Here is a 22,060-nt window from a genome sequence, read left to right on the forward strand (position 1 = left end):
GTTATGTGAAGTGTAAGTCTTTCTGAATGAGGAAAGATAAAACAGAAACTAAATTTTCTCATTCTGAAATTCAAAGCTGCTTAAGTTTAGAATGATCTTGGGAAATATCAGCCTCTGGTAACATGGGGCTGCCATGCTGCAATTCTCTGTAGTTTTCACAGCAGCACTTCTACTAAGACCAACGGGGTCTATGTTGCAAAAGCAAGACTTAAAAGGTTTTGAGGGAGTCAGAGAATTGCTGAGGGACCTCTTGAGACCATATAGTCAAACCTCCTTGCTCAAACAGGGTCAGCAATAGCAGTTTTTCCAGGACTGGTTCAAGCTGGGTTTTGAATATGAAGGAGGTCCTGCCTGGAATTATCTATACACCCTACCCTTTGTCAATAAGCATCTTCAGAAACACAGAAAACTTAAAAAAGCTAAAACAAATTCCTCCTACTTATTTCGTTAGCAAACAACAAAAGCAAGAAAGGAGGCGCCACCATACAAAATGATCCTTTTACTCTTTTAATTATTTCTTCATTATCACATTACACCTAAAAAGCAGCTAGATAGCATAGATGTTTCTGTGTGAGGGTTATCTGCTTTACCATTTCACCTTATTAGGTTTGCTATAAATTTTGTTTCAGGGATCCTTCTCATAAAGGTCTACCAAGCTAAGACACTGGGTCTTCATATTCATTTTACTGATAGGACGTTTTCTTTGTACTAACAGGACATAAATTTCCTGCCATCTCCCTTCCCTCTTATTGTTTTTTTCTTTTCTACATAGCCATTTACCTATTCAGTAAGTGCTTTTACAAAAGAGGGCATATAAATGACCCTTACACCAACCCAGAAAGCAACTTTGGAAACAGACATCAAGTTTTAAAAGTCAAACACATGTAGCTTTTCTTTGAATAGCAAGTCAGGACTTGAAGACACAACTGCTTTAAATGCATGCATCTGCCAAAGTCAGCCTCACCATTTTACTTTTGACGAGTTCTTCAATTGCACTGACTAGTTCTGCAGCACTGGGTGTCTCGGAGCTTGTTGGCCGCACCAATAGTCGAGAAGAGGTCTGTGCAATGACACAAAGGAAGGAGAATCCCAGAGTTAGCCTGGTACATGCTCAAGTATCAAGAGGCTTCCTTCACTTCTCTGTCAGACAAAGGTACTCAACAATAACTGTCAGTGTAATATAACACTAATACCATCCCTTCCGACTTGGGCAACTGGAATTGCAAATTTTAAGTAACCCCCATAGAAGTTAAATGCTGGGATAAAAACTCCTGTTCCTATATGCAACAGAAGTCAAGGAAGTATCCTGCATCTTGCTGACTATGATAATACCTGACAAATAGCTATAAAAATCACCTGAGCCGACCCAATGGACAACGAACTGTTAATGTATTTTATTGCTGGTTAAACAAAGCAACAACTGCAGAAGAGTAACAGGAACAAGAAGACTTGACATAAAGGGGCAAGCATCACTGAGCTATGAAAAAATACACCAGTAACTCAGGGGCATTTACTTTTCTAAAGGAGCTGGGGTATATTGCCCAGATTCAGAGGGGAAATTGAGCTCACCCATTCCTTGTGCCATCCATTTTCCCCAATGGTATGTGTAGAGCACAGAAGATCTCTGGCCTCATAAGCTATAAAATGCCAGTTTATAGATACAACTGAAGGTAAAAGGTGTTCACAGTAAAGGATTCTGGGAGAGGGCCATTAAGTTCAGCCTCAGTAATTTGCAAACAGTGTCGTTTGCATATTACATTTATCATTAAATAACTGGAAAGTAGAAACAGGGCGTAATATGAACCTTACTTCATATTACAAACAGCACAGTGAACATCACGTAGCACAGGGTAAGCTGTCCTGCAAATGTTATCAACAAACCGGACAAAGAAATGGCACATATAAAGACTTAACACAAGAGGTTCTGCTCAAATCAAGCATGACTGTAACAAGGCTCACCATAAATCAGTACAAAAAAAGAATATACAGATTTTAGGTAGCTTGCCTTGTATTTGCCTTATTCGGAAAGGAAAACAGGGGTTGGGTAAGCAAAGGAAATACAGACAACTTTAAATGGAAAGATATGGGAACTGAGCCAAAGCAGAGACAGAACACAAGTCAACATAATGCTGCATCAGAGTTTATAAAAAGAGAAAACAAAAAGCAAAAGTAATTAGTTTCATATTAAACACAACTGTTCTTGAAACGTCAATACTGCTTATCCAAAAATTAAATGCAAACAACTTGCAAACTGCCATCAAATGCAAATCCATGAAGTGTGCAATGATTCTACTGAATGGAAGAATGCATACTGTGCAGATGAGCCCTTAGGGGAGAAAATGGTTGTGTTATTTAGTGATACTAGACAAATCAGCATGGCTTAACACACGACGACTGCATGCACACCAAAACCTGAGCAATCCCACAGCTGGTGTGCCTTTTAAGCAACTGTAAGCTCCTGACATCTGAACGTTGACCGTGTTTTCCAAAGTTGCGCCTGTATGTGGGTTTTCACTTTGCCTGTGGAGCTCAGCTTAGCTTTACAGAACACTGACAGTGTTGGAACCAGACTCTGGTCAAGGTCCCTTCTCTCTGTTATTGCTCTAGGGGAGTATATGGGGTGTGACTGTTAGTAAAACTTCAGAACTGGTTTGTTTCCAGTTCATGTGGTTGTATCACATACTATCTGAAAAAGGAGGAGCTGTAGAGATGAAGTCTGCCTGCTGACGTACTCTGGGAGCAGAATACACCTCTTGCCCAGAAAACAAGGGAAGGTAAAGGCAGCAACTGAGCACGTGCAAGTGCGAGATGCTGCTGTAGCCCACAGTGGGCTGGGTAGGGAGGGAGAAACCCAGAGAGCAGGGAGTTTCCAGCACAGAGCATAGACCACGATCCCTGGAGAGGAGGAAATGCTCACAGTGAAGCACAGATGAAAGCCAAGCCTCTGAGGTCACGGAAAGGAGGAGACATTCCTTGGGATCCAGAGGAGCTGAGCAACCCAAGAAACCACCAAGTGTGGCAGGAATGTGAAGGAGGACTCCACCCAGAAGGCAGCCAACTGGGAATTTGTTTGCAAGCCTTTTATTAAACAGTAACTCCATCAACAGAGCCAACTGACTTCTGCTAGGTAAAACCGCTCTGGCTTCTCACTTCTGTGTTCCAATAAAGCATTTGCTTTAGGTACTGGGAAGTGGTGGTTCATCTTGGTGTGTGAAGTTCGGGGAGGCATACACAACCTAGCAGGCTGCCACATGAGGGGACTTTTTTTTGCCTTCCACCGTGCAGTAGGACAGATACTGCACAACACCAATGCACCACAGATTAATCGCTATTGGCATGTTTTGAAAAATTACGGTACGATACTAACTTTACCAAATTTTAACTTCTCAGAAGTCTTCTTTAGAATGCAGTTTAAGCTACTTCAGAAACTGTCCCAACATGTTTTTACTGCAGTGGGTACATGTTAACCTCTTAAGAAGTGAAAGCAGTATTTACTGGGGATTGAAAGCTACTCAAAGCCTCTTACTCTGCTGTGGTAAGGGTCTGACTTGGCACCAGAAATACAAAAGTGAGGGGACGCTACCTTACAGGCATACCCCTTCACGTAACTGTTCTTGCCGTTTATTGCTAAGCAAAGTCCATTTTTATCTCGAGAGCTTTTTATAAGACTCACATATCAATTTTTTTATATCACTGAAGAGACATACAAATACGGCAGCTTATCAGTAGGAACTTTAATGTATTTCACCAACATTTTTTTTAAATTTTATTTCAAAGCCTCAAACTGGGATTGTTATTTTCTAGCAATAAAATATTCTCTCAGGTCTAAAGGCTGGCCTATTTTTGCTTATTGAATATTTCCCAATATATTAACTCCCCAACTCATATATTACACTTTTTCAATTCAGAAAACATGTAGGAATTAAATACACATAGAGCACAGCAGCCAGCCATTTTGATCTTACAAACAATATTTTCAGGGATGAGGGCAATCCCCACTGAAAGGCAGTGTTTTTAAAAGGAAGAAGAAAAACAAAACAGAAAGAAGTAAGATCAGCCAAAGCTATCAAAAACATCTGCATCACTGAGAAGAACAGCAAGCAACCAGCCACAAAATTCACTAACAACATTCAGTGGTACAGATTAAAAATTTTAAGCAGCAAAATCAGAAGAAAACAGTAATGAGTGTATTTGCTGCACGTTTAGACTGCATTCTAAAATCTCCATGTCCAGGCTTCATACTTGTCCTCTAAATGTTTGATCCAGGTTGAAAATTGAAATAAACCCTCTCAATGCATCAACATAAGAAAACCAGATTATATTCAAGTAAGGTGTCCTTCATGCAGTTACTACATACATCCAGAATTTCCTTACCGATGCAAAGTTTTTTACCCTCAATTTTAACATGGCTTTGTAAAAAACAGCTGGATTATGACCCTTATTTGGATATTAATGTCTTGGAACACCTTTTTCTCAGACATCCAAAAAAAACAAGGAAAAAAAAACTGGAAGAAAAAACCCCAACACCTCAGATTTGATATGAACAGCTCCTTCTGTTGAGGCATGTACATTTTTTTCCCCCTGAACAGAGGCAATCCAAACTAGTAGGGCTTGGTGAACAGCCTGCGACCTAGAAAGGTTATGTACAACTGTTAATTTCTCCTAATAAAGTTTATTTGCAAATGTTTTTTAACCTCGGTACCAAAAGGTATGACTATAAACCAATTACATTCTGATCACTAAAGATGGCATCATCCACACAGATGTAAATAGGCCTGCAAACATGCAAAGTGGCCCATTTCCACATTTAAAGTGCTTGCAGAAAATTTTCTGCGCTTGTGCTTTTAAAATAGAGAAGCATTTAATTCACACTCTTTCCACAGGAAACTCTTTAAATGTTGTCTAAAGTGACATAGGGACTATTTCTGTCAACCACAAAGCTGCATTACATACATTACAGAGACTTGTGGAAACAGGAGAAAAACTTGTGCAAACATAGGTTGTGCAAACACAGGTTATATCAACATGTGAAGCCTTCCCTGCTTCCTCCTCCTACCTTGTCATCCTGCGAGTCAGGCTGGAGAAGACTGTGCTGCTGAATTGCCATTGGAGGAGGGAGTGGCACAGCATCCGCTCCCTCCTCACCTTCCTCCTCTCCACAGCTCTGCATGCCCGAAGAGGATGACTTGGAGAGAGTGCCACTGCTCAGCCCCTCATTCCGACCTCTCTGTAAATAAAACCAAGAGATTTGAGCTTTGTTACCTCCTCAACAGCACAAAGCTTGTGATTACAAGCTTCTCTTAAGTCTGTTCTGTAGATCTCACCCCTCTCCCAACAAATTAAGATGATACAGCAAACTGCAGTGCAACTGCTCAACAGAGGGGCGGGGGGGGGGGGGGCGGAAAGCAGATGCCAAAAATATTTTTCAGTGTCTGGTAAAAGCAGATGGATTGAGATACTGAGAACAAGACATTCAGCTTGAAATTTACTACAGGAAAATGTTACCAAAGCCATGCTTGCTTTCCAAGTTCAGTTCTGTGAAGAGCCACATTCCTCTAACTTCAGAAACTCAAGAACTTTGTATCTGAAGTACCAACCCTCACAGCAAGACCTCTAAAGGATATGACTCCCCCCTATTACAACGTTAAGTATTTTCTCAATTGTCCTTTCTGCCCCTTCCCCCTTTAAGCAGCAAGAGCAGACTGCTTGTGTAATTTTTACAGTGGTGTCGAAAGACAGTCCTTCCAGTTATATAAGGAATATAATTTCAACTAGCCAAAGTTTAATATAACTGACCTCACAGAATGATTTAACTATCTTTAAAGGAAGACAGCATAGACGGTTATTGCTTTTTCCTGATTTTAAGGCACTGGCCTTAGGTTTTCCCTCACTCACAGAACTGCAGAATAACAGACACTTCCACTACAACGGCATCACAGAGGGCCTTTTTCTACAGCTTGCCATTCAAGGACAGAGGCCAATATTCCTTCCCAAACCACATCTCCCAATTCACCATGCTGCCAAGTCTCTAGTACTTTTCTTTCCTACATTTACTGTGTAACTTCACTGATGTTCCAAGCTTGCAGCAAAATATGTCAGGAGCAAGAAAAAAAAAAAAAAAAAAAAAAGACGTACTACATAAGTAATTGGGCATCCGAGACCACTTTTCTGTACAATAACTACCAAAACCACTACTCAGATTCAAGCCTGGTAGGAGGGAGTAACTGTATAGCATGCAAGTTGCTGTGCCCTTGGAAACAGTAAGATGCCGTTCATTTCGGCCTGAACCACAGGTTTATAAGAGAAGGGAATGTGACTCTGTCCGCACCTAACTGAAGGCAGGCTTTGCTCATACACCAGTTCCAGGCTTCCAAGGATGGGCACATGTTTGTGGGAGGAAGGGAGGCCTCCGGCAGATGTCCTTGGTGGCAAAATCTCAAATAGTTCACAGTTTTTTTCCCCTCTAATGAAAACTGCTGTGTTTATCTACCTTTTGATTTGAAGGGCCAGTAATTCTGTACTCTAACTCTTGCTCAAGGTGTACATACAGCTTTAAGCAGTTAAGCGGCTCTCCCTGTTTTTTCCCTGATTCATCAACAGGAAAAGGAAAGGAAATACAAAATGACCTGATTATTCCCAGAACATGAAGCACCTTTACTCACAAAGCCGCTTTCTTAAGTGGGATAAGAAAGCAAAGCTAAAGAACAACTGTTTACTCTCCCATTTCTCCTTTTTAACTACACAGCCTTCTCCACGGAGCTATCATACTAACACTCTCAATGCAGAAGGGAGCAAACTGTGCCTGGCACAGCACTTACACAGAGTACAGCAGTCATCAAGAATGAGCACATGGGCACATGCCACTTTGATCAGCTGCTGGACAGTCAAATGAGGAGACAACCTTCACCTGACAACATGTAGTTCTTTGAAAAAACATAACAACGAGTCTCGGGAAGCTGCCCTGAACACTTACCTCCTCAACAGTTTCATCTTGTGGGGTTGCTGCACTATCATCAGAGTCCTTCTGAGAGCCTGCATCGGCACTTTTACGAACCTCTCTACTCTTCTTATGCTTGTGGGCCAGTTTTTTGACATGCCCATCTGCTTTCCCACTGCTCAGACGCCTCACAGGACTGGTAAGCCATTTTCTCAAAGTGTTGCCTGGGCGCTTGGGGCCCGGAGAGCTCTGTGCACCGATCATGTGGGGCTGAAGGGATGTTACCGAAGCAGGAGGACTGGCATCATTGCTGGAGACTGAAAGGGAGTCTGGAAAAAGAAGAAGGGGAGCATTTTAAAGCTGAAACACCAGTAAGTGAGAAACAAGGCAAATGACACGTGTAATCACGGGTATCAGATTGGATTTATGGATGAATTGACAAGATTATTTTTAACTAACCTGGCTTTAATGACACCACAACTATCAGTGTTCACGCTGCCCGTGGCCACCCACACATAAACACTATATATATGCTTACAACAGTCAAGCATTGTTAAGTCACTCCTGCCTCAACTACAATGCATACTTACCACTGCTGATATTTATTTGATATTAGATGATATGTTCTATATGTCATCTGACTTCATGGAAGGATATGCTTGGTTTATCTTTTAATGTATACTGGTTTGAGCATGGACATGAAGAGCAAAAATAATTGCCTCAATGAGAGAAGTAAATTATTTTTCAAACACCAAATTCTACTACAATGCTCCAGTTTGTTTATTTTATTTATTTCCCCTGCCCTTGGGAAAAGGGGAAGAAGAATCCAGAAAACAGCTAAACGTCTGTCTTTTGCTTAAATCTTCTCAGACTTTTGGCTGTTGTTTTGTTTGGTTTTTAAAAAGGCACAGAACACGAAAGTTTAAAAGCCCATTTGTTCAAACCTCAGGATCAGCAGTATTTCTCAGCATGACAATGCCTGGAGTTCTGTAGTCAAACAAAGGACACACTTTCATCAAGCCATAGTTGTATGCGCATGAGGTCAACACTACTTTCCCACTGAGGCTCCTGTCACTTGAACTGGACTGTATGCTTATGATAAACACCTACTGGTTATCCGTTTTGAGACCACATTGGGTTCCCCCCCCCCAAGCAGCACAATTCTTCTTTCCCTAGCAATTCTGTTTTCCTGAAATCATACTTTTTGTTTGGACACGTTCTCATAACACCTCTCCTATGAATACCATCTACCATTAGGGTGTTAACAAGACTCTCCTAGGTTGTCAAATGCAGGTTCGTACACCACCCCCCCCACCCCGCCCCATGTGTGTGCACTTTTGTAGATGAGTAGTTTATATAAGGATGACATAAGTAATGTTTTGTTGAATGTTTCTACTGCTGGGAATTAAATGCAGTGCTTGTGTTCCTTCTTGAAGCTTGACACAGATGTTCAGGTCACCTCTTCTGGCTGCTTTTCTGTAAGAGGCGTATTGCCAGTCTGACCAGAAGCCGTTTGAATTTTGTAGAATAATATGGTCACATTTATGCAGCAATACACTTCACCGTAAACACTCAAATGCCTTAGATGCACACACAAGTATGTGAGCCTGCTCTGTTTCCATAAAGCATTAAGTGCAAATTACAACTTTGAACTGAGATGGGGAGACATAAAATATGAATATACTAAGTTGGGACTTTTTTTTTCTTTCACTGTTCAAGCTGTTCCAAAAAAGGCACCCAAAATTATGATCTATCAGGCTTTCTGTGAGGATTTTTCTCTATTCTAATAAAACCCAAGTGGCATGTAACCATTAAGACACATCAGGTCTGATGCCACGAACTCCTGTAGCTTATACTGTATGAATACACACACATAATAATTGCTATTAACCTCCACTTCCATCATGTTTCCGTAAAGAAAAGAAACTTCATAAAACATACCTTCAGTCCTACAAGCTAGTTACTAAAGTCACCCAGAATCGGGATTCACCTGCAGAATTATCTTCTAGCCACAGCTGCAGCTGTGCTGCACCTGGGTAAGGAGACTTCCTACGATGCCATTAACATGGTTTCAAGGCTTTAAGTAATGGGTACTACCAAAAAGCAGACGCACAGTTACGCTAGTCAGCTTTGCCTCTAAATCTAAAGATAGCAGCGCCCCATAATTACCACATTATTTTCTTGTTGAAGCAGGAAACATAAAGAAGAAATTAATTATCTGTAACAATGGTTTTCAACTTGCAATCTGAGTATCCCTCAAAGCCCCTGGATTACTGCTTAAGGGTTCTCAGCACATCCGTAAGACAGACAAGCCTACTAGCCATCAGCATCCACATCATGACACATTTTTTTACTTTATTTAAAGGGGGGGGGGGGGGGGGGGGGGGGGGGCGGGGAAGTGGTCTGCTTATTAAAAAAGTTCCAAACAAAACTCACAATCATCTGCAAGCTGGAGTCTCCATTGGAATCCAAACAATCTCCTATTAAAACTGTTAGAAGTTAGTTTGACTGCTCTTTCACCAAACTTAACATTACCTTTATTGTATCATGCATTTTAATTTTATTTTTTTTTCAAATGCCTTGTTTCAGAAATCACAGCAAACACTGGCTGATGGGTATTTCAATAAATAACCTTCTGTCACTCTGCTAGTGGAACACAGAAGAGGAGAGAACAGTGCTGGTATTCTTACAACTAAGTTTCTTAAAGCATAAACTAAATGCTTTGTCTTCAAGACTCTCAAGCTTGAAGATGTTTAAAATCCCTCAGCCAAGTTTTTCTTTCATTTGTATATATTTTTCCTCCCAATAAGGGTTCATACAAGTTCCTTCCATACAAATAAAATAGAGCACGTTCACTTGTTTACAAAAAAAGAAGAAGAAAAAAAAAGCAACTAAGCCTTCACAGAAGTTTACCATGTACTGTTTTGATTTTTGCATCTGTTGCATTTCTTACTTTCACAATTACTCCTTTCTAAGAGAAAGGCGGTGTGGTAACTGATTGTGCAAGATTTACTTTCACATAAACATGTCTATCCCTAAGCATGTAACGTGCCTGCAGCTAATAAACCCATTTTTGTTTTTATAAAACCTGTGCTCCACCTCCTCAAATTATCACCCATCCTTTTGACAACCAGCACTTTGCAACTACTGAATCCCTTGTAAAACCAAGCAGTACAGCCCAGAGCCCCTAAAACCGTGGAAGACTGGTATTTTTGTCTGACTGCACTCCTGCTGTACCACTCCTGCTCTTAACCCAAGTCAGCCAAGAGTTTAGGGGCAGGAGGATGGAACAGAGCAGGAAGAAATACGTGTACTCCGCTCAAGTGGAGAGGATCTAAGAGACAAAAACAATGTTAGCCAGACATCTTTCGCAGCACATACTTTAGCCATATCCTCCCACACAGCATTAGTTTTCATTTGGCATGCAGCATGTAACTGCTTCTCATCTTCTCTTCTGCATGATTTAATACAAAATATTATTGAAGTATTATTAGGGCTTCAGGGAATTATAAAAGTGGGCAAAGTGTAATTAGTACACCAAAACGATAGCACTGTTCCGCTTTGCTCTTCAAAGCATGAAAGCCCTGGGTGAGAAGGAAAAGGTTAAAATGAATAAAAATACTGCACTGCCATAATAATAACTTCAGCTTAAATATAAAATTTTATTTTAAAAAGGCATTAGAAAAAATAGAAACAATTTAAAAAATTGAGTAAACAAACAGAAGAGGTTTAACATCACCAGAGTTAACCTGAAATGAATACCAACCTACTAGCCTTTTCAGAAGTCAGATCCGATTTTTTGCCCTTCCTTAAATTTGCAGAAAACATCCCTACAGCCTCAGAGGTCGGTGCTAATACTCACTACAAATATACCATCCCAGTATTTTCCCAGTGAGACCATTTACCATCCATTTTCCCGTCCCATCCCAGCTGAACAAAGGTCTGGATTCTCCATTTCTCACCCTCATCCACTTCCTCAGGAGACCAGTTACAATACTACAGCGCAATCAAGAAAAAAACCTAGGTGCTCAAGTTCATCTATTTATTTTGAGGCATTGCCAGAACCAAGCATTGGGGAGTATCGACATCCAATACAGGCATTTTCAAGAGTACGGAAAGACCTTTCACCTTCAGTATGTGAACAGCCACACAGGTGTCTCTCATTTTCCCCTCCCCCTTCACTATATACTACTTCTATCTATATAATTAGGGATGCAGACTCAGTTTGATTGATTACCATGCTTGGGATTGTTTACACTAAATTGGCTTTGTTTCCTTTATGACTACACAGCAAATTGTTTTTCTAGGGTTGCTCAAGAATATTTTATCACTAAAACATGCTAAGACAAAAAAGGAGTATTCCAAATTAAACCAAGAACAACATGGACTTTTAAAACCAAGCCAGATGGAATAAATTTGGGGTATGCTAACCCCAACTGTGTTTTCAAGTACAGTAAACTTTCTAGTGAGCGTCAGAATCCCTTTTAGAAAAAGATAAATGCAACAGATGGCCATCTCAGAGTAAAAAAAAAAACAACCCCAAACCAACACACATATAACGATCATACACAGCAACACCAATCCAACAAGAAACTATCAAATTTAATAAAACTGCTATTTGCTCAAGTGGAGACAGCTTTATAATTCAGTAAAGTATTTAAAAAAACCTAACGGGTGGACTTCGTTTTATAATTCATAGTCACAATAAGAAAATAAGGCATTTAACTGCCATTTCCCTCAAAGTCAAAATCACATATGTTGCTGTGGTGGTGAGGTCAGAGTTCACTGAGAGTCCATAAATATATTTTTGAAGCTAAAGAAAAAGAGCGGGCAGCATGGGTTCTGACCCCCTCAAACTAGAAGATAAAGTTACCTCCAATGAAGTGGCAAATTTTTGAAACTAGAAGGGAAATGGGAATTTTCATTCTAGTCCCAGCTTTCTTAACACTAGAAACATGCACATCTGTGATTAATAAACTGGTTTTTTCCCCTAAAAAATAAATCAGCCATGTTAAGCTAGTTGATGACTTGAAAGACTCTGCTTCATATTAACTATTTCCATATTGCCATTTTTAGAGTTTTGGTATTTACAAGGAGTGCAAGGGGCTACAAAAAACCCTGACTCCTTTACCTAGGGAATCACACCAAGTTTGTTTGATGTCTGCTCTGCATCCCTAACCCCAAAATTCTCCAAACCCCAAAATAAGACATTTCACCATGCCTGGACTACAAAACAGTAATGGGACAAGGAGTGAAAAATGAAGAAAAGCAAACCTAGTAACTCTGACTGGCTTGTCACACCACCACTGCAGAGCTGCTATCTACCATGAACTCCAGGGACCAAAAAGCCCAGAAATATCCATCACACAGAGCAATTAACCAACCGATCAGTAAGATTTTATGCAAGTACATTACAAATTATATGGGGACAGGAGCTGCTCGTTGGTTCAAAATGGGAGCACGATCTACACTGATCAACGTGAAACTTTAATATGCGAACTGGAAACAGCTTGAGTTCAGTGATCTGCCAAGCCCACAGCTACCTACAAACATGCCCCAATCTGAGCCAAATCAACATGCCATCAGAGGAAGCAAAAATAGTTTACAAGCATCTAATGACAAATGCCCATTAAATGCTGCCCGTGTACACAGCCATCATTTGTTATTAGATGAGATAGGGAAAGGTTGATAAAAAGAGTGAGAGGTTTATTTTATTTGTGGACACACACGCACATGGTTTCTGCCTGGGAACCGCTTTTGAAGTGGGAGGCTATCAATCTGCCATATACAAGACCATCCAGATACTTCTGTACGTGTCAGGAATTTTATTTCTTTCCTGCTGGGTTATCCTCTTTAGACTACGCTCACTGTGTATTTTTGGAAACCAATAGTGGTATATACCTCAAAAGGCATTAGATGCATTTCAACTCTTAACAAGCCACCAAAACAGCAGTTACCATTTAAAGGTGATGCAGCTTGAGTGTTATCAGTGTTGCAAATGGAGAATTTCCACCATGCCCTTTGGGAAGCACAAGTTTCACTTCCGATATACAGACAGTGCAATAATGTTCATGAAATTAGTTTCTTAAAAATAATCACAAAATGCAAAAAGCTAGTACTTAACACATAAAAGAAAATCCTTCAATCACATTCGTGTTTGGAGTGGAACAAAACACACTCACTCTTCATCTCTGGTCAGCAAACCTTTCCTGAGTTATTTCAAGTTACACATTATGCTGAAATACAATTTGCAATATTTTCAGTGTGTGGATAGACTAAGAGTTCAACTCCTTAGTATATCTTCCCTGATTAGCGAGTTATCCCTGCTAATTTTGACTGATACAGACACTAGACCATGACACTTGGATTTAAGTGTGTTCAACAATTAAGTCCTCCAAGTCATCAAAAGCTGATTGTGCTAGTATCAGCCAAACTGGAATTCTAAGCTTGAGGCTACATACTCTTCAGCATCTCCTAATGAGATACTAAACTGCCTCACAAGCAGGTCTGCAAGTAAAAACCCCACCCTCTCCCCAAGACAGACACTGTCACTTTAATAACTTCTGAAGGTCTTTCTGAAATGGAGAAAAGTCATCCAATAGACATATTTGCAACAGCACTAGAGAAAGGAATGAAGAAAATCTCTGATTAAGAGCAAAAAATAATACATTGTTCATTGAAGTTAGAAAATTAGTGGCATATGCCTGAAGGGTTTAACACACGTGTTTTACTATTGTGTCTTTTCCTTTAATATCCTCTCCTGTCTTCCTACCCCGTGAATGTAAAATCAAGGTTTTACACTTAAACTTTTAAATAAGGCTTGATATTGTGCCAGAAAAAATCCTTTTCCAGGTTAACAGAAGTAGTTCTGTTTGTGCTCCCTGGAATTCAGACCACAGGGATACAAATCCCCAAACCTAACTGCTGTGTATTACCAAAAGCGCAAGGCAGCACTACAGAAGGGAAGAGTGGACTTTGTGGGGAATTTCATTTTTTGCAATAAACTGTTATTCTCTCCTATTTCTGGAGAGAAATATATTTTCTGTCACAAGTAGGAAGTATTAAAAGTTACTCACACTGCTAAAGTTTTGTTTCACAGTTTGTGAAAACCACAAGCTTCTAACAGATTAAATCTCAGCTTCCCTGTACGCAGCTTGTATTTTTACAATGTCTTGATTTCAGCTCCACTCTTTTGACCACCTGTTTGCTCAAATTTAGACAGCTACATCCACGTGCTGGCAAGACATGCCAAGGACAAATTTTGTCCTTTAGCACTGTTCTCCACTCAAGCTCTTGCTCCGTTTCAGTACACTGAGTCACCCTGATTCACAGATCAAAGTTTCACAGATCAAAGCAAGTGCCCTGATCATTTTAATACAATTATCTCCCCCTGGAAGGGGGGTGCGTATTTCTGCTAACCACTAACTGCACAGGGGCTTGCATGCTTCTACAGAAGAGCTAATGAACAGAGAAGCTGACGTCCTAATTTTCAGGCAAAGTTTTCTTTGGGCTGACTGGGGCCATCAGCTAGTTACTTATCTCTCGCACTTTCCTGTGCCTCCTGATATATGACATCATTTTACATCACCATGAAGGAGCACATAACATTATTTGCTTTGCGGGCCTGCAACAGGCAAGATTTTCATTGACAGATTTAAGTTACATACTAACAGTTAATTCCCGCATACAGGCAGGGACATACCATGTAATTAAGAATATTAAGGGGACATCTTTCTTTCATTAAATAGTTGTGAAAGTTCTTCAGTGCAAACAGAGAAAGAAAATAAGAGAAACGGTATTTTTCTATTACTAGAAAGCAAGTTTTCCCACAGTCCCAATGTAATTTCCCCATTTTCCTTTAAATACGGTAGCTTTTAAGATCAATTTTGCACTGAGACATTTCACCAAGTCTCAACTACATAACCCATTTTCAAAGTGTGGGTGTTTTGGAGCTTTCACTGCAGTCACATATATTTTGAAATAAAGTCTGTATGCTATTTTTGCCAGCTGTCTCGCATCAGCAAAATCTAACTGCTTTACAATGACCAAAACAGAAGATCAGCTGAAGGCATGGCCCATGCACTCCTCCCTCCAGAAGAATGGATGCAACTGGAGCAGCAGATACCAGGAACGACCCTGTCCCAGCCCAGGGCTGCTGCCCCCCTGCTGCGCTGAGCTGTGGAAGAGCTGCCCCCAGCCCTTGCCTCCAGCCCGTTACCCGCTACTGCTGCTGCTGCTCAACAGTTTAAGATCTCAGCAGAAGAAACTGGTGGAGGGCACAACGCAGCTCCTGAAGCAGTGGGAGCTGGCAGCATTAGCTTCCTTCCAACTGCTCCAAGTTACAGCACTCCCCACCTTCAACAAAACCAAGCAGTGAGCTGGTGGGGACAAGAGGAGTCTCAGCCAAAGAAGGAAAAGAGTGGAGGCAGAAGCTTTGGGCTTGGGCCTTGTAGGCAGAGCTGCTGCAGAAGACACGAGACAGAGTTTTGCTGACTGTTGACAAGCTATTTGTCTCATGCATGCTGCGTGCAACCTACTTTTGAAGAGCCATGCTGTGTGATGTGAGCAGCAGAGACGCAGCTCTGCTCTTGCTGGAGAGCTGTATGTCGCACGCTACAACTGGGAACCACTACTGACAAGATCTGTGATAAGCAGTCTCAGATTTTAATTGGGACAGCTGCACAATTCATTTCTGCTCATCTGTTACTGGGCTGTAGGGTTTTATCATCTGCCACTTTAATTTGTGTTGCAAAATCATTTTTTGCTCAGAAATGGATAAAAATAATCTCCAGTCCTAGAAACACAGCTCTGAAGCAGCACAGCAACCTACCTGACACGTGTGCAGAAGAGGAAGATTATGAGCACATATGAAACAAAAACATCCGTATCAATGCAGGTAACAGCATGGCCAAGCAAAGGGAGAAAAAGATGCATTCAGCAAGTCCTCAGCTCTACTGAAGGCAGAGAAAGCCGCGGGGGAAGGGAGGGAGAAGCAGGTCTGCAGAAGTTGCATTAGGAAGAATCACGACCTTAGACGTTATTTAAAGCAATGCCTGCCATGCTGCCCTGTGCAAAAGCTTAACAACGCAGAGCATTCCAATGGAAAAAATTTATCGTACGCAGATTTTAAAACATCCTCCGCTACTCCAACAAAAAGGCTGCATATTCACTAAGACATTCCAAGCACATCTGACCTCAAAAGGAAATTGGGGATGCACAGTTCTACTGGTACACTTTTGGAATTGAGACTATACACACTGATAGGGAGGAAATTAGCTTCCACCATCTTAAGTGGTAAAAACAAGCTTCACAATTATGAAGACCAAAAAAAAATTTTACATTAAAAAAAAAAGTCAGCATAAACCAGTGAGTCAGCATTATATTTTTTTCTTTTGTCCAAAAATTTGAAAAAGAATTTGAGCAAGTACAACTTCTGCCATGTGTTTTACAAATGAGTGGCCTCTAGGAAAAGATGAAAGTAGATGTATTTTATTCTTTTTTCCAAAAACCTTAAAAAATTCCAACACATGAGAAAACCTTCAAAAATTCTCTAGTAAAACTGAGGGAATATATGATGAGCCAATAAACATACTATGAAACACACAGGGTAGATATTAATAATTGCTAAGCGTATCTTCAAGCGTATCGGTAAAGTTCATAAATATGAACAGTACACAGTGCTAGTATTGAGTTACAGGAACAAATGATACCAAAGAAATGATGACTTTATCAAATTTTATTTGTTTAAAAACCCCAAGTTACTAGACTACTTGTACTGAAAAAAAGACTTGTTTCCTCTTCACCTACTGCAGTTATATGTTAACCTAAATACACATACTAATCCAACAGCAATCTGAACAGTCTTTTTTTGTTTTCCCCCAATCCTCTTGATTCAAAGCAGAAGAGCTCATTAGAACAACTAGCGATTGTTTGGAGCTACAGCTTTAGCAACAGCTGTACAAACACATCAATCTCAAGTTAGGAACTCTGCCATAAGCTTAATAATAATATACTCATACTGTTTAGCTTTGGGGCTATTACAATAACTTTGGTCATTTTCTCTTTCCAAATGTTATACTGTTGTAGCCCTCAAAAAATAAATTGAGAAAATAATTAAAGGAATTGGGAGGGAAGATGGAATGGCTAAAACAGTGATAAAAATAAGTCCTCCAAAATTCCTATATATATAAAAAATGTTTCCTCCCTCATCCAATTAATTGCTATTAGTGATAGTGATAGAAATTAATTGTACTGACACTGCTTTGCATTGTAAAACATTGACCTTTTGAGTGCACGCACTATTGGGAATACTAATGAGCAGAGTCAGCCCTTGCAGCCACGCCACTGCTTTCAGTCTCCACACCGCCTAACTAGCCGACTGTAGGTGATGACAGACAACTTCCTCCGCGTTCAATCCCACCTCAATAACTACATTATCAAGAGCAGACTTAGATGACAGTGATTAGAAACTGCACTGGGTTTAAACTTTTTGTCTTCAGATGGAAATGTAACCTGAGCAATGCAACGAGAGCACACGTGATTTTAATCAAGGGCGGTCACACTGGAAATGTAAGGTTTTTTAAACAGACTCACAGTCAAGGTTGACTAGCAGATAGCTATTGAAAGTCATAATGGCAAACTGCTGCAGAGATGCCTTTTCAGGATGAATTATTTTAAAGGATTAGGAAAGGGAAGATACTCCTCCAAAAATTCAGTCTTGAATAACCACTGAGTTGAAAGGGAAAAGATAACTCCTTGGTATAGATGTATTTTAAAACAAGCAAACTATAAAGTAATGGAGTGACATTGTATCTCAATGGGCAATTAAAATACACCGAGTACTAAAAATGGAATCCATCACTGCTACGTTCGTTAAGTTGATTACAATCTCTTCAGGAATAAGGAACATGAATTTTCTCTGGTATGATCTAGCCCATATCTCACAGGCACACACAAAAAGCACTTCATTCTGCCACGCAACTATTCTGTTGCTTTTCTTTCCCTCAATTATTCCCAATAAAGCCTCAGGAGGAGGGTGATGTTGTACACTGACTTGTCCACCCAGTCATCCAAATCTTGGTTCCTCAAATCATTCCCTAGTTCCCATCCACCTAATATTACCTAAGTCGCCACAGGAAAATGATGTGACAGGATCACAGGAGGGCTGTCCAGAACTGGTTTGGAAGTAGGAATCAAAAGGAAACAAAAAGGTAAAGGAAAAAAGCAAACAAACTTACTTTGAAAGGCAATAAACCAGAATTCTTACTATTTGCTTTAATTCAACACAAAGTGGGGGGAGGGACGGAGATCTGTATAACGATACTTATATGTATATATATGTAACAGATACATATATATATATATATGTAACAGATACAACGATAATTACTGCTACAGTAAATCACCTTTTTTAAGTTAAAGACTCAAATGTAAACCTAAATTTAGGGGCAAAATAAGTTACCTGGAGGAAAAAAGATAAGGAATTTAATTAGCTTCTATTCCTTTTTCTATTGAATAAACATCTCTTCTTTTCATGAAGTCCTCAGCATTTCATACAATGCATCTAGACAGCTGATCTCTATGAAGCTCTTTTCCTAGGACAAACTACCCCATGCAGGTGATCTGTTGGGCCGTGGTGTTTGTGGTTTTTTTTAACCACTTGCACAAAAAAGATTGTCTGGAGGTGCCCAATCCCATGTCCAAATGCAAGGAAACAAGAAACAAACAAACAAAGAAAAAAGTGGTTTAATAAACATACTGTACTATTCTCTATGGGGAAACCCAACCTTTATGAGGAAGGACTGTTAACATTACTGATGTGGTCTTTTCAAAGCTGGATGGAATATACTTACACCACCTAAATTCTGTCCTTCTCATTACCTCCACTAAAGGAGAGAGGGTCACCCCAAGCCTAGATGAGCAAATTCGATGGATTGTTACAGCTGCGTGTAGCCACGTTCAAAGGCAGCTCATAAGCTCATTGTTCGTTACCAGTCTCGCAATGAGCACCTAGAGGAAACTTTCATTATGTAAGGTGATAGCTCATTCTTATGCTGCTGCCTCACTGAAGTAATTCATTTAAAATAGAGCTGTAACATAGCAAGAGGGAAATTAAGTTGTAATATGAGTTGAAACAGTTCTGCTTTGCTCAGGTTAAGCCCATCCATTCAATACTGACTTTTGACCATCATTTAAAACTGCATGCATCAAAAGTTTAGTTACAGCTACGCTCTGAGAGGTGTGACTAGGACATAAAGAGGCAGCCACATTTTTTCTGGTATGGAATCAAACTCCACCCTTCTCTTCAGAGCTTTATCAATATTCCTTCCCTCCTCTCTTTCTGGGAAACCTTCTTGGTATTGACGACTCATTTTGGAGTTACAAGTCCTTATTACATGAAGTTTGCATTATAAACCCGACTGCATTTCCTTCACAAGAGAATACATTTTCATTTTATATCTTTCAAAAACTCTTTGAAAGGCAGAGCCAAGTCGCTAGTTTGACAAAGAGCTGGGGCTAACAGACCCATTTTAAATTACTGCGTTTTCAAGTAGTACTTATACAAGGTCAGAGCGGAAAGTACTGCAGGGGAGGGAGCAGACTTCCAAGGATCAGAGGCAGAAGGCTGCCTGGGGCTAACCGCATATGCACATCTGATCTACATTGCTGCTCAGTCCTGGCTTATTTCACAATGCAGGTAACCTGCCTGAGAGCTACATGGCACTTTCCAGTCACTGAAAAGATAGATCTGAATTATAAGGGACAAAAATTAGGAGTAGTTAGATGAAAATATGGATAACTCTGGATCTTATCAGCTCACTCAGAGCAAAAAACCCTGAGCCTCAAATCTTCAGGTTTACGGGTAGGAACGGCAGTTATGAAAGGATACTAGTCTCTCTCTTGCGTAAGGTCCTGAAGGCTTATTTTTTTGGGGATGGAAGGCAGGGGTATAGCATTTTCTGCCGGATCAACTCCTTGGTCTGGCTGCCTGCGTGATTGCTAGTGTTGATGCAAGAGAAGCAGCTGGATCACATGTGCAAGAACAGGGTAAATAAGCTGGCAGTACCTGGCACATAGTTAAGTTTTTACTAACTTATGAGAAAACACCTTCAGCTAACTCTCTTGCAAGTCCTGCAGCCTAACAATTCAAAAAAGACATGTTGTAAGAGCAGCGAGGAAGGCCATAGAGGTCCGGAAAATAGTACCTTTGCATATGTAACTATATAGCTGATACATGAGCTCAGTTTCAGGAGGATTTTTGTTGCACGCTCTTTGTGGAGATGGAAAAGCACACACAGCACATACTTAACAGCTTCCATCTGTATTCTAAAAGAATAGACTTTCAAAGCCCAGAGGTGGATTTATGCCAAGAATTACACCAATCCATTAGTAATACTGGACTCTCCCCACTGCATCCTCTGAGTCCAGTCCTCAGAGACCTCTTATCCTCTCTTGGACACCATTTGCTAACAATTACTCTATAGTAAAAGCATCCTGTTTTATGGATGAATTATTTCTGAGGCTTGATATACCATAAAATGTTATGAAAGAGGAAAAAGAATGCTACTTTGATTCATATCATTCTTTTAAGCAATCTACTGCACATATAATAAATGCATTTCTTCAAAGCCAAATGAGAACTCCGTCTACTCCTACAAACACCCTTCCTCCTCCAAAACCCAGCCCCCAGATGGTTAATAACTTCAGGATAAATTTTGGGTTTGTAGATTTATTCCCTGGATTTTATCCATGAGATTTGCCTCTCAAATTTCCCAAGTGAAATACAGACTCAACATGATACACTTACGGACTGAAACACATCCTATTGTTTCTTCTAGCTCATAAGGTAACTGAAAAAAGATGTTATTATTTCCAGTATTCAGTTCCAGACTGAAACTACTCAACACTCTCTCCAGCCAGATAACCATAAACAACTTTGCTATTCATCCACACTTGTCTCAAATGCAGAGCATTTTTAAGTTACAGGAATGGGTGGATTTACCATGAGAATTGCTTTCCTACCATCACTGCTGCTTTTTCCAACTGCTGTCAGATAAAGGCAAAAATACAATACTTACTTATTAATTTCAGTAGTTTCTTGCCAATTCTCCTATTTTCTTTCTCTCTAGATCTGAATACTTTTTTTTTCCCTTTAATTTCATGAATAAGTGGGGAAAAAGCTCAGATCATTTAATTGAACAGCAGTACATAATTATTAATTGCACAGGTACTCTTTAATATTTTAGTGAAGAATAAACCAAACTTTTTAATTCCCTAAAGAATTCTTTAAGCAAAGTCAAAGCCTTGGTTAAAGTCTTCTTGAATAAAATCACGCACTAGAGTACGTTCTGAACGTTCGGCCTAAATCTCAAATTGCCAGTTTTAAGTTTGCAGTGGCCAGAAATACTAGAGACACAATTTTTACTCTTTCCAGTTCAAGAGATGGCATAGCTACAGTTATACTGGGGCATGCAAGTAAGCTTTGTTCCCCTATTATCTATTATGAAAGGCTATTGAGCCTCCTTACAACATGGTCTATACACACGGACATCTGTTTTTAAGACACAGAAAGAGAACAATGAAGAATGTTTGTGAAACCATGTATGCTTGCCAAACAAGACTTCATACATGTCTATGATCTTAATTTATGGTAATAATGGAAAGCATCTTGCTGATCGGGATTGACTACACCCAGCACTTCATGAAACATGTTTGCTAAAAATTCTTTGGACGTAAAAAACAGATAGATCTGAGCCTGACTAACCACAGCAGCAACAAGAGTTCAAAAATGAAGCAAATGAGCTCCAGTGAAGACAGGAGAATGCCAAGCAACAGAAAGGGATAAAGACTCTTGCCGTGCCATGAACAGACCTGCAGCTGACTAGGTAGTCACAGCTCTGGGCGAGCACCTGCTGTAAAATGTTTTGCTGCAAAACATTCTGCCTATCAATTATCATTTCTAATTGACAGCTTTCACCCCCACCTCCCTCCAAGATACTCAGTACTTGTTTACTTCTAAAAACTGGAATAATTGTTGTTTTAGGAAGTGATTGTGCAGCAGTGGGGGCTGCAGAGCAGCTTTCCGAGAACACAGCTGCTAGGCTCAGAGATGATAGCCTGCTA

General features: G+C 40.1%; 1 protein-coding gene across 5 annotated transcripts in view; it reads right to left on the reverse strand.

Moving 5' to 3' along the window:
• Nucleotides 1-22,060, reverse strand: part of TRIO (trio Rho guanine nucleotide exchange factor) — a 255,684-nt gene that overhangs the window by 28,858 nt on the left and 204,766 nt on the right. For 4 of the 5 annotated variants that reach the window (XM_055704044.1, XM_055704043.1, XM_027812968.2 and 1 more), the window contains exons 35-37: nt 6,974-7,266; nt 5,057-5,227; nt 965-1,060 (exon numbers count right to left, since the gene is read on the reverse strand). In XM_055704044.1, coding sequence (XP_055560019.1) covers nt 965-1,060; nt 5,057-5,227; nt 6,974-7,266 — 560 coding nt within the window. Of the gene's footprint in view, nt 1-963; nt 1,061-1,569; nt 2,130-5,056; nt 5,228-6,973; nt 7,267-22,060 lie in introns of those variants that run through there. The other variant, XR_008731238.1, reaches the window with a different exon arrangement.

Source organism: Falco cherrug, chromosome 3 (genome assembly GCF_023634085.1).
Source record: "Falco cherrug isolate bFalChe1 chromosome 3, bFalChe1.pri, whole genome shotgun sequence".
Classification (NCBI taxonomy): domain Eukaryota; kingdom Metazoa; phylum Chordata; class Aves; order Falconiformes; family Falconidae; genus Falco; species Falco cherrug.